Source organism: Sapajus apella, unplaced genomic scaffold (assembly GCF_009761245.1).
Source record: "Sapajus apella isolate SASKATOON/1434 unplaced genomic scaffold, GSC_monkey_1.0 scaffold105, whole genome shotgun sequence".
Classification (NCBI taxonomy): Eukaryota; Metazoa; Chordata; class Mammalia; order Primates; family Cebidae; genus Sapajus; species Sapajus apella.
Window position 1 is genome coordinate 4,737,890 of NW_022437045.1, and position 14,306 is coordinate 4,752,195.

The 14,306-nt window shown below is 34.3% G+C and overlaps 1 protein-coding gene across 19 annotated transcripts in view; it reads left to right on the forward strand.

The window, feature by feature from the left end:
• SYNE1 (spectrin repeat containing nuclear envelope protein 1) overlaps positions 1-14,306 on the forward strand; it is a 411,505-nt gene that overhangs the window by 54,464 nt on the left and 342,735 nt on the right. For all 19 annotated transcript variants that reach the window (XM_032258772.1, XM_032258777.1, XM_032258767.1 and 16 more), the window contains 6 exons: positions 4,231-4,327; positions 4,902-5,104; positions 6,873-7,037; positions 7,489-7,641; positions 8,613-8,756; positions 11,405-11,578. In XM_032258772.1, coding sequence (XP_032114663.1) covers positions 4,231-4,327; positions 4,902-5,104; positions 6,873-7,037; positions 7,489-7,641; positions 8,613-8,756; positions 11,405-11,578 — 936 coding nt within the window. The remainder of the gene's footprint in view (positions 1-4,230; positions 4,328-4,901; positions 5,105-6,872; positions 7,038-7,488; positions 7,642-8,612; positions 8,757-11,404; positions 11,579-14,306) is intronic.

Here is a 14,306-nt window from a genome sequence, read left to right on the forward strand (position 1 = left end):
TTTCCCTAAAGGTTTTTAAGGTATTTTTGCTTAATAGTTTTGATAACCATGGATTATGGAACATTTCCCACGTGCCAGGTGTTTTATATGCATCATCTTTTATCTCAGTGATGGCCCTACAGGCTGGGGGATTCACATTGTTTTGGATACCAAGGAGCCAGTGCAAAACCACTGAGGCTTCATAGGCTCAAGTCACATACTCCTGGTGGCACATGCTCCAGGTGGTAAAGTGTGGAATCAGAAATTGAATTCATATCTTTCCAAATCAAAAACCCTTGAGCTTCAGTGCTGAATATCATGATCTAAAAAAATTGTGAAAAAAATATTTTTAACATAAAACGCCAAATCCTAGATATGATATCTTATGTCTTCATGGTGTAAAGAATGTAATTCACATAAATATTAGTTCTATTTAATATTGGTTCATATTTGACAATATCTTACACTTACATACCTGTAAGTGTACTGTCAAAGCCTGTGAGTTGCTGTTATTTGTGTATGAGGCAGCATGGTTGTGGGAGAGGAGAAGCTGATAAAGTGCAGATACCAGTCACTACAAATGTGGTTAGTCATGGTTTAGCTACTGAGTACCCATGTATCTGTGAATAACTTAATTTCTAGAAGACTTAGTCTTTCCCAGATTTTTAATAATGATGATTATGATAATAATAATTAACAATAATAATAATAAAATAGTAGGGATCTTTCTAGGGAAGAAAGACTGACATATACTTTTTTCCTTCTATGTTAACACCTCATAGAGCGTTTCTTATCCCTAATGTTATGAAAAATCATTCATTTTGGAACAGGCAATTTCAAAGAGCCTGAAGACTTTCAAATAAAATCACAAATTAACAAAAGTCAGTTTTGTAAATGCAATTCTTTCCTTGGTTTCCAACCCCCATGCCCCCACCAAAAAAGGGCTGGGAGCCGCAGCTCACAAACATCTGTAATCCTTGCATTTTGGGAGGCTTAGATGGAAGAGGCACTTGAGGCCAGGAGTTTGAGACCAGCTCAGGAAACAGAGTGGGACCCTGTCTCTACAAAAAAAAAATTGAAAATTTAGGCTGGCGTCACGGTGTGCACCTGTAGTCCCAACCACTCAGGAGACTGAGGCAGGAGGATAACTTGAGCCCTGGAGTTCATGGCTGCAGTGAGCTATGATCCTGTTACTGCACTTCAGCCTGAGCTACAGAGTAAGACCCTGTTTCAAAAAAAAAAAAAAAAGTATTGTAATAAACCACATGCTGCTATATCATGTAATAACCAAATTGTAATATTCGGGCCATACAGTTTCCATAATTATCTTTTTCTTAGTTGTAATTCTCAAATCAGACTTATTCATCCTGCAAAAAAGAAAGAATACTTTTTTTTAGGTGTTAGAGAAAGAGAATGTGCTTCCTAGCTCAGATATGCAGCCACTGAATGCTTAAAGAATTCTTGGATAATACTTCACAAATACTTGTTGTCATTAATTTAGGGCACGGCCATTGGTAAGTGATTACATGCTGTAATGCAAATCAAACAATAATTCGTTTAGTTCTTGCTGTCAAAATTGTTGCCAAAGACCAAAACATATGCTCACAATGCACTATGAAAAAAAGAGGCTAATATTCCAATCTTTCACATGAAAGAAAAAAAAGAGCTCTTGAAACCATGGACTGTGTGAATGCAACATAATGTGAATATTCATTTTATTCATAATTATATCTTAATGTAAATAGTCTTGATAAAAACCACTCCTTAATATTCATTTTAATTATCTGAAATTATCTGGTGTAGTTTCATTCAAGTTAAACTGATGAGTTTCATATTTATTATATTTATGCCCACCTTGTGAAAGTAGAAATGCAGTCACTAACACTAAAATTAAATACCAAAAATAAGTATGCCACTTACTTTTCTTGAAATACCATCAACTTTAAAAGTTCCCTGACTAAAATGGCTTATTTGTTGAACTTGGGATCCAAATTTCAACCTTATTTTGAAAGAAATAAATGAATCCTGATATTATTATTTTAAACATGCATTTGTATTTACTTTTGCATTTTTCTGAGAGGTGTGTCTAAATCGCTTACATTAAAATGGAGATTTAGCAGTTCTGCTAAAGTGATTCAATAGACAAAATAATCCATATTGCTAAATGCATTTATTCCATATTCAGAAAAAAAAGGACGAAGTTAGATGGACCAATAAAAATTTAAATTAAAAATAGGAATCTTTCTTTGAAAATTAATCATCCAGTCTTGCTAATAGCAAAGTTCAAAAATACATTAACGAGTTTCTACAGCATTTATAAAACATTCTTTCTGAAGACATTCTTCCTTCTTCCCTTCCTCTTGGACCAAAAATTAAATTGGAAATAAGCTTTTCTCACTTGTTTATTTTTAATTATTTTGTAAGCTATTCTAGCAAAAGCATATTTAAGTATTCCTGTGCGCCACAAGCAACTAGTTCCCATTCTTTGACACTTAGGACAATTATTTTGCTATTGGCTTCTTGAAATTTGCATCAATATTAAATGCAGACTGTTTTTTAAACTTTGCCGAATATAATTATTTCTTCAATTTCTTACACAGTATCTTGAACATTAGGTATATTTTTGATCAAATAATGATTTGGTTGTTTAGTTAGGTTACTCAAAATTGTAAATTATTCTTTTCCCAACTGAGTTGTAATAAAAAGATGTAAGAATAAATAGTAAATTAATCAGAATATTATTGTCTTACTTTATTCTCAAACAAATAAAATAAAGCCAATGAAAGTTATTGAATGTTGTATTCATCATGGAGCCTCTTATTCCAGCTCACAACTTTCTCTATTCACTTTATCCCTGAAGAATAGTTAATTTATAAGTAAATGCTTTATAAACATAAAATGATATAAAATTTGTTATAGATACAATTTTTTAAATGTTATCTCAAGATATGATAAACATTTATCAGTAAAAACAATCTAGAGATTTCTATGAAATTGCTTTATGAATAATAATGTTTCCTCTGCACACAAGTGTCTTGCAACTCCATATTAAGCATTCATCAGCGTGCTATACAAAAAATCAGCCCGTTTTTGAAGGCTAATTTTGTATTTATGACAATGACATTTATCAAGTATTTTAATAGATTCAAATCACAGGAACTCATTATAATATAACAAGAAATTAAAGAGCCTTTGGTGATATGTTGTTAGCTATAATTGCATCAGTTCTCTACTTTAGAGAAGTGAGAATGGTCTTTGAAACGGGCATTATTTTATATTTCTTGAAGTGAACAATAATAAAATTTACCTAAAGACTTTTTTGTGTGTTCTCAATTTTATAATATCCATTTGCCAGTAGTGACTCTATTACATGTATGAATTACAGATTTATAGACATGTCTTACTGTAATTTTTCTGTAATAGGCCATTGATAACATGAATAGAGTATGCAATTACTTAAAATTTTTCTACTTACTTTTAGTTTATTTGTTATTATTATTATTGGATGGAGTCTCACTTTGTCACCCAGGCTAGAGTGCAGTGGCAAGATCTTGGCTCACTGCAACCTCCAGCTCCCGGGTTCAAGCAACTCTCCTGCCTTAGCCTCCTGAGTAGCTGGAACTACAGGCACATGCCACCATATCTGGCTAATTTTTGTATTTTTAGTAGATATGGGGTTTCATCATGTTGGCCAGGCTGGTCTTGAATTTCTGACCTCAGGTGATCTGGCCTCGGCCTCCTGAAGTGCTGGGTTTAGAGGCATGAGCCACCACTCCCAGCCTACTTACTTTTTATTTTAAGGGGAGTATTTGTGCGCTGTGTCATTTATTTATAATCTGGAGCTCCTCAGAGCAGTCATTCGCCAGGATTAATGTTCAAAGAGCAACAGAATTCCACAGCTGAAACACAGTGGGACACTTTAAAATGTTCTTCTAAATTTAGTGCTTTCTAAATGTTAGACCCAAGTTCTCTAGAGAAATTTCTGTCTCTTCAAAAAGCAAACCCTTGATTGGTGAAGAAATAGAATATTTTCTTAATCTTGTACTGGATAGAATCAAAAGCATGGAATCAATTTATGTGTTCAGAATGATCTTAGGTAATTTGTGGCAGTGAATTAAGTTTATATTTTCAAAAAGAGAGAGATTAGCAAATTTGGGTAAACTATACTTATAGCTATACTGAAGAAAATTGACTTTGGAATTTTACATGAGCCTAATGTTTGCTATCTTCTAACCATTCCTCCTTTTCTAGTCTTTTATAGAAAATAGCAAGTTCTTTGAACAATATGAAGTGACATACCAGATCTTGAAACAGACAGCCGAAATGTATATCAAAGCAGATGGTTCAGGTAAAACATGCTACAGAATTTGTTGCAATGTAGACTACAGTAGAATTTAGAGCCTTTCAGATTTCTATCTGATCAGATCATTCTTTCTCTCCATGGAATTTTTGTGTCATCTTGCCATTGGCCAAGAGAACACATACTGGCTTCAGTTCCTTGTGCTTTGTACAGTGCCTGACCTGCATAATCATACTTTTTCTCTCTCTTTTTCTCTCTCCCTCTGTGTGTGTGTGTGTGTGTGTGCGCGTGCGTGCGTGCGTGTTCTTCTAAGAGAGAATAAAATAAGCAATCGTTTTCTAAATTGCAATTTTTCAAGCTACCTTCAATTCTAAGATTAAAGTCAAAAGCATAGAATAACTTGAGTAACAATCAAGTAAATGAGAAATTAATTAGTGTAAAGATGTAATTTGTAAAATACATTTGTTTTCCATGTGTAATTATGTCTGTTATATTTGTTGGAAATGAACTCTGGCATTTGTGATGGATAATATTGCAAACCAATGTATAAGACCACAGAAAAAACGATATGGAGGATTTAAAATATAAAATAAGGGTTATAAATGTTTTTTTTCTGTTTCAGTGGAGGAAGCTGAGAATGTAATGAAATTCATGAATGAAACCACTGCTCAGTGGCGAAATCTCTCAGTAGAAGTTAGGAGTGTGAGGAGCATGCTGGAAGAAGTGATCTCTAACTGGGATCGCTATGGCAATACAGTGGCTAGTCTGCAAGCCTGGCTAGAGGATGCTGAAAAAATGCTCAATCAATCAGAAAATGCCAAAAAGGTAAGACTGGTTTGTGCAAAAAGAAAAGGCTTTTGATGTACACAAGCACGAGAGACTTTTACAGCAGAGCTCACTAGGGAGTATCATATATTTGCAGGTGTGACTCAAGAATCCTGACTTTGCCTGAAAAGTTGCACTTTCAGGTTAGTAATAGACCAATAAATACACTGCTTATAGAAGCTGATGAAGGGTTGAGTAAATCCAGTGGGCAGCAGAGGAGAGGGCACTATATTACACTGAAGTCTGTCTGTGAAGGGGAGTGTCTAGGACCCCAGTCTTCATGGATTTCCTGATTAAAGAGAGGATGAAAACAACTTTGGTTTGTCTTCACATAGCGTGAAACACATAGTACTGAATCTATGTGAGAGCATCCACCAGCTGAACAGCTGGACCATGACATTTGTACCTCTTTAGATATTCTGTTTTGGATTCTACTAACCCTCAAGCAAGGGTCTCATTCTAAGTAGGAATGATTTCTTTGTGGCCAGTTATAAGTATGTATGTGTGTGTACCTGCGAGAGCTACTATTTTACGTTAATGTCACTTATTTAAATATCACATGAAATGGACCGATTTCCGCTTATATACTTCCAAATGGAAGCCTGGCATTTTTAGGTGGAAAATCAATTTATATGTAAGTGATACTAAAAATGCACACACTAGAATTACCACATGCCATCCAAGATTGGTTCATCTATTATTGTTTGTACAAGTAGATGTATCACTTTTAAATGTTTTACCATTTGACATTTCATATAGATTAAATATGCTCACGTAGCTGAGGGAGGCAATAACTATGTACCCATACAGATTTTGGCTTTTCCAATTAGACTGGCTGTGCCCTAGTAGATGTCATATGTGTTAATTTGATCCAAAGGAATATAACCACCAGAAACAGAAGTGTTCTTATCTATTTATACATGTAGGAAGTCCTCCCACACATGGCTTATGAAATGGATTTTGAATTATCTTTGGTATCCTTGTTTTTCACTGTGGTATCTGTTGTGTGTGTGCACGTGCACACATGCACTTTATTTAAAATGAGTTGGAAACTGTTTCATTGCCAAGAGTGAATCCTTAAACAAACAAGAAAGTGTGTTGTTGTATTAAGTGCTCTCGACCCAGATACTTAATTTAATTTTTTTCTTCGATGGTTTATCTCCATGATTGCTAATTATCTTAATGTACTACATTGAAATTTAAAAATCAAAAGTAACAGGTCAAAAATTTGTTTAGAAATTATTAGAGAAAGCTATTCTTTCTTTAAAAGGGAATAAAAGCCCCAACTTTACCACCACACAATCTATTCATGTACAAAATTGCACTCGTATACATTTATACAATGAAAAAGGAAGCTATATAATTCCCTTATAAATTATGCCTTTTTTATGACTCTGGCACTGGTATTTACTAGCCTGAAGGTTATGCATAGATCTCTTACATTGACAGAAATTCAGCTTTTTAATCTGTAAAATAAAAATAACAGAAAGTGGTCATCATGTTTTGTTTTGTCTTCAACAAATGATATGGCATAAATGTTCTTATAAAAAAAACACTCAGTATCTCTAGTTCACATTTTAAAACTTTTAACTTTTAAAACTTCACATTTTAAAACTTTAAAAATGTGCATTTTTAAAGAGATTTATGGTTTATCTTAAAATTCACATGAATGTTAAAGCAAAGATATTTTTCCTAATTTAGTCACTTTCACATCAGTCATTGATATGCAGTTTATGGTTTATGATATTGTGCATTCTTTATTGTTTAGGATTTTTTTCGAAATTTACCTCATTGGATTCAGCAGCATACTGCCATGAACGATGCTGGCAATTTTCTCATTGAAACCTGTAATGAGATGGTTTCCCGTGACCTGAAGCAGCAATTACTATTGCTAAATGGGCGGTGGAGGGAGTTGTTTATGGAAGTCAAGCAAGTATGTCTTTAAAATCTATATACACCTCAAACGTGTGTGTGTTATAAATGTGATAAGTAGTCTGTTTAGAGAGAATTATATTTTTATAGCACGGGTTTAATAAGGCAAAGCGTAGATATGTTTAAAACCGGTATGTGTTTTAGGATTGGTTATTCATTCTTTTCCATGCATAATGGTGGAACGTTACAGAAATATGTTAGTTTGATTAAGGATTATGTTGACATATGGCGCCTACTTCTATGGAACGATTCTTGTTTCAAATCATAGTTCTTCATTTTTATGCTAGTTTCTTTTTTTCTTTCAAACTAATTGGACTTACTTCAAATTTATCTAAAATAAGTATCAAGGATTAGAGTCTTTCTTACCAGATAATTCCAGAGATGAAAGTTGTAGTTCCAGTGGTCGCAGCTAAATGGCTTTCACAATGTTCCCTCCTCCCTTTCCTTAACAGTATGCTCAAGCTGATGAGATGGACAGAATGAAGAAGGAGTACACAGACTGTGTTGTTACCCTGTCTGCTTTTGCAACGGAATCCCATAAGAAACTTTCTGAACCCTTAGAAGTCTCTTTTATGAATGTCAAGTTACTAATTCAAGACTTGGAGGTGAGGAGTTTCTGAATCAAAATGAAAAGTCTTCTCTGTTGTGACAGTAAAGATCAGCAAGTTTATTCAGATCATTGCAAAAGCTGTTTCTATGTCTCATGGGCATCACCTTGACATGTCTGTATGTCCCAATTTGCACCTGTCAGAAAAAATATATCAAACATAAAAAAGACCTGTCTTAATCACATAAAGTAACTTCAAATTGATTTTCAATTTGGATTTTTTTTTCTACAACAAAGCATTAGGAAAAATGAGGAAACATCTAAAGATAGCACCTCCACCTAAATACATTCAATAATAAAGCATTTATTCCATGAACTGTGGTGTTTGCATATTTTGAATACCGTGCAGCTCTCAAAAATGAAGTAGTGGAAGAATTTTTAATGACATGGGAAGATTTTGCAATAAATTGCTACATGAGAAAAGGAAAGAACAGTATCATTCTTTTGTCTTTGTAAAAATTTAAAAATGGATATAAACACAGGAAAAAAACCTTAATGATGTATAGATGAGATGTTCGCTTTGGTTTTTACTGTGAGCAAAGACTTTAAGTAATTTAAATTGTCATTACCCTAATATTGTTTTTATAAAGGCAGTGAGTTACTTTTCTCTTTTCTTTAAAGAAAACCCGTCCAATTTTAAAAGTCAGAATTGCCAGACATTTTAAATATACATTTACATTATGTTTTATATTTCCATACTACATTAACAATGGTTTTTTGGGAAAGTACAAAGATTATTTCAGCTAATCTTTATGTTTTGGTTACTTTAAAGGAAAGTTTTATTAACTGTATAATATTACCAATATTTATTAGTAGTGAAGGGAAGCAAAAACTGGAACCATCAAAAGTTTAGTGTAAGTATTGGATTTTATACAGTGCATATTGATTTTTGTTCTGCCTTCTATGGAATCCTGAAATTAAGAGGAAATGTGTTATATGTGAATCTGGCTGTTTCAATGATTCATGCAGGATATTGAGCAGAGGGTGCCTGTGATGGATGCCCAATACAAGATAATTACAAAGACAGCACACCTGATTACCAAAGAAAGCCCCCAAGAAGAAGGAAAAGAAATGTTTGCAACCATGTCAAAGCTCAAAGAACAGCTAACCAAGGTGCGAAAATAATTTAATGCTCAATAGTCTGTGTGACACCAACAGTGCCTTCAGCTTGCTTGCTGCCCCCTCTCCCCATAGGCAAATTGTTTACTTGTTAATGGTGTTTTTGTTTCTAATTAGGATTCTTGATTTAGTAACTTTTTCATGAATTAAAAAAAACAAAACAAAACTATGATGCTGATACCAAATATTACCTTTGTAAATTTAGAAGTGTTATAGCTATATTTTAATAGAAAGGTAGATACTTTTGGGGAACAGTTACATGTGATAAAATGAAGAGAGGGAAGGAGAAATAAAGAGAAAAAGGATGAGGAGGAGAAAGAAGAGGGACCCTACACTTAACTGAGAATTTATTGAGATTTGTTTGATATATTTCCACTCCGATCTTACCTGTGCAATTTTCTGCAAGCATAGCCACAAAGCAGTGGAAATTCTGCCCTTCTATTTCATGGAGTTCACCTTAGGCTTAGAATATATACATTTAGGCTGCATGTGGTGGCTCACGCCTATAATCTCAGCACTTTGGGAGGCTGAGGAGGAAGCATCACAAGATCAGGAGTTCGAGACCAGACTGACCAACATGGGGAAACCTTGTCTACTCAAAATACAAAAATTAGCTGGGTATGGTGGTGTGTGCCTGTAATCCCAGCTATGCAAAAGACTGAGGCAGGAGAATTGCTTTAACCGGGGAGGTGGAGGTTGCAGTGAGCCAAGATCGCACTATTACACTCCAGCCTGGGCAACAGAGTGAGACTCTGTCTCAAAAAAAAAAAAAAAAAAGAATATATACATTTATACATTTTCTGTATGGGAACTAGATGGATGTAAGCACTAGCCATAAGCATTTTCTATTCTATTGGGTGATTTTTCCTTAAGAGCTTTGGAAGTTCCATCCGAATTTGTTGTCTATCCAAATTTGAATTTTAGAAGATGGTATTATTTGCGAAGTCCACCTAAATCAGGTAATTAATTTCTGATAAAAGAGAGACGTGATTATAATAAATGAATGAAAACATTTTAAAATGAAGAATGGGAAAACAAAGTAGAAATGAAGTAGAAGACCTTGTTAAATAGGAAAGAAAGGTAGAAAGGAAGAGAATAACCTTTGTGAAATCAGTGGTAGGGAAAAACTGAAAAAGAATATGTTCAAAAAGCTAAAATAGAAAAAATAGTGACCATAAAAAAGAGAAAATTTTATCTGTCAATCTGATATCTATGAGAATGTTTATGTTCAGTTCATTTTTTTTTTTACCATTCAAGTTAGAATTATTTATAATTTAAAGGTAATGGACAATAATGGTAATATTGGATACTAGTAAAATCTGCTAAACAATGAGTACAATTTGAAGTCAACATTTTCAATTGGATAACTTCCCAGCAGCTTTCAGAGCCATAGTTGGGCTTGCACGTCTTAGCCTGAGCCATGTTTAGGTGTTCAGGGAAACCCCTGAGAAAGGAAATTGTCATTTGCTTTTTTACTGTTTCAGATGCAGCATCTTGACAGGTTTTCTCTTGCACCCAGGAAGGATTAATAAAACACACTGATTTGTATACACATTAGTAGACTCTCTTGGTTTTGTTCAAGGTATTTATACCAGAATCTTGTTGCACCAGCAAGATGGTAACTTTCTTTTGATTAGTGTATACTTCAGGCAGTATATCCAAGAACATAAAAACATTTCTTCATACATAATTATGTGTTTGACAGTACAGCACAATGTTACCCTACGCCACTTTCCTCAAGGATTATTTTTGGAATATGCCTCATATGGTTAGACCATTATTGTCTTTATACTACATGAGAAACAAAGAATGACCTACTAACAAATAGTGATTAATTTCCTTTCCTTGGTTATCTGAAAGTATGAGAAGAGATGGGAAGTCCTTGGAGGATGACAGGATAGACACCTGAAGCTCTTGATTTCCAAGAGCCTATGGCCTCGTCTTTAAGACAATGCAGGTCTATAAACTAAAACATGTTTTAAAAGACAAGTGACAGGTAAGGGCTGCATCAGTTCAGACTACAGAGCCCTCCCCTAGCATGGGAACCTTCATGAGAAAATTGGTGTGACATTAATGTTTGGGATGAGTAGGATGTTGATAAGCAGGGAGCAGCAAAGCATGGAGCTGGTGGGAGGAAGGGAAGCACAAGCCTGTCTGGGAAGAATAAGTTGACAGGTTTATAAATTCATCGTAAGTCAAGGGTTCAAGTAGGCAACCTTGAAAATAAAGCTGGAAGACACAGGATGGTCTAGATAATGTGATAATAATTCGTGACTGTCTTAGGTCAGATTTCAAGGCCAAAATAAAAATGAGTTGTGTGGTTTATGAAGCACAATTTGATACCATCTGGCTCACTAAAAACAATCATTTAGATGAGAAAGTGCTATCCAGATGGACGATTTAGATGAATTTTCATGAGAAAACTCAGTAGCCATTTATTTGTCTCAGTGATACAGCACTATTATTTTTCACAGCAAAATTTAACAATATAGAGGAAATATCATTAAAGAAATGTCTTTAGATATTTGTAAGCACCAAATGATCATGTCACTAAAGAAAATGTTCCTCAGAGCTATGCACATTCCCTGAGCTAGTAGCACTTAATGGTCTTTCATGGAATTTTTGCCTTTGTGTTTTTAAAGGTCAAAGAATGTTACTCCCCACTCCTTTATGAGTGTCAGCAGCTGTTGATTCCGTTGGAGGAATTAGAAAAGCAGATGACGTCCTTTTATGACTCACTTGAGAAAATCAACGAAATTATCACAGTTCTTGAGCATGAGGCACAATCTAGTGCTCTTTTTAAACAAAAGCATCAGGTGAGAACAATCCCTTTCAGGAGACAATTATTTTAAAATGTGTAACAAGACCAGGGTGTTGCTTACAGTAATAGAAATTCAGTTAGGACAAGAAACGTTTTTCTAGAATAGTACTACTAACTCAAAACAAAAATACATGTCTTGTCCAAAGATGAAAATCCATTCACTGTCAATGGAGGGGCTATGAGAACTGTTTCCAGGGACCAGGCTAGCTGGACTCAGGTGCAAACCAGGCTCTATTCATCTGATTCAGTAAATTCATTGAGTTGAGCAAAATTAGGAAAAATGGTTTGTGTTGAGCACTCAGCTCTCCTTTCTATCAATGGAGCAATATTGTGAGCTGACGGCACTCAGCAAGCTATTTATAAGCATCTGCTGTGTGCATGCGTCAGTCATGCATCCTGAACACCAAGTATGGAAGATGCAAAGTTCACTATGTCTCTGTGAAATAAGGGATGTGTTATAGAGATGGAGCCACATTCACAACTCATAACTTCAAACATTAAGGGTACCCATAATCAAAGGACTTTCTGTTATGTCTCTGCTTTGTATTTGTTTAATTTTCTTACAGTGTCTACTAGCAATAGACTACATATAGTCTATCCTTTTAAAAATGCTAGTGAGAATTTATTTATATTAAACTTTTTATGGACTTTGTTCATGAAACATGATCCCTAGCTTTGCTAGTAGAAAGAAACTGTAAGAAAATTAAATAAATATACTGTCTCTCTATATTAAATATCTAAAAGATAAATATATATAAATTATACATAAAGCATAAAAAGAATATTTATATAAAACATATAAATATTTGTATCGTATCTACATATATGATATTTTCATTGTTCTATCAACCTTCTTTTGGAAAATCATTTACTGTTGCTTCCCACACATAGCTTTAGGCATTACTTGCTGCCTCACTGATTAACAAAATGGTCAATTCCATATGTGCTTTCATTTCTTGATACTTTGAAAAAAATATAGATGATTGATAGCTAGATAATTTCAATATATATTTACATATATATAATAAAAACAATTTCTTTCCATTTCCATCTAGTATATATAACCTCTGTCTTATGAGATCTTTTCTTTACTGTTTGGAATAGGAGAGTTTAAACAACCATGAATCTCTGGAAATATGTTTGATGTGATAATCATTTTTCTTTGTCTCATTTTTAGTAAACAGATTGTATGCATAGCAGTCTCCTACTGAGTATTGTAGTTAATTGACTTATTTGGTTTATTATAAATGAACCTATCCACCAGAGGAGTGAGAAACTAATGTACAAAAGGTTTGCCACTGCATTAATTGAAATAGATTCATGGGAGGAAGGTAGCATCATTAGTAAAAAGAGCCAGGAGTGTCTGGAATGAGTCTGACAGATATAATGATCTTATATCTAATATTGCAAATTAGGAAGCTTTCATTATCTTTAATTTTCTCGCCTTAAGATGAAGGCTACAATACCTGAGTTTAGAGCTTGTTGCAGATACATTAGATACTCCATAATGTGATTAGCATGTAATAAGTGGCACTATATGACTGATAATAATATTACTATTATCCATAGTAAAACCACAGTGATTATACCAGAAAACTGCATTCTCGTATTGGATAGAGATTATCTTTCATCTTTAGACATGGTGACATTGCCTACATTTCTAAATTTGTATTGTCATTAAATAATCTTTCCATAATTAAAATAACATTCATAGCATTATTAATAATAAAATTTTATAACACATTTTGAGCTTATTTTACCCTTTTATTGCCTAAGTCTTCAAAAGGAAAAAGTACATCCTTATTTTATTTTGCCCAAACAAACAAAAAACCATAATCTTGGTATTTGCATCTGGATATCCAAAATGGCATCCAAATGAGGAGTTTGAAATATTTTTTCAAAGCAGTTGAGGATACTGAAATGCAAATGGTATAATTCAGGTCAAAAAGTGACTCTACCTTGTGCTGGCCTCAACGATTTCCATGCTGTCTACTGCCAAAATCAAAATTGGAGGCCACAGGTCAGGGGTGGAAGTGACTGTAAGTCACCATTACATCTTGTCCTGCAAATGTGTGACAGCTGCAAGTTTTCCCTAGCTGCATGGGTCTGCTGCCCTTTTTAAATTAGGATCTGAACCCTACCATTTCATTACTAAGACTGATAGGCTGTACACCTTCAAATATTATAAATTTAGGATATATGAAATACATATTTAGTGCATCTCTTTCAGCAAAGTGAATACGCATTGATGCTTAATTTGTTTAGTCACGTTAAAACCTGATCTGTATTGATGAATTTCATTATTGTTCTCTCAATTAGACCACAGGCCTGTCACCTTGCTAGAGGAATGCAGACCTAGACAAATAACTTTTGATGCTCTGTCATTTTCTTAGTGATAATAAAATGTACATGAGATATTTAAAAATCTTGAAAAACTCTGTGTAACATTTAAATGCCTTATATAATAAAGCACTGACTTCAGTGATTGTTTAAAATTGAGACCTTTTGGCCAGGTGCGGTGGTACATGCCTGTAATGCCAGCGCTTTGGGACGCCAAGGTGGGCAGATCACAAGGTTAAGAGATTGAGACTATCCTGGCCAACATGGTGAAACCCTGTCTCTACTAAAAATACAAAAATGAGCTGGGCATGGTAGCATGCACCTGTAGTCCCAGCTACTCGGGAGGCAGGAGAATCACTTGAGCCCAGGAGGTGGAGGTTGCC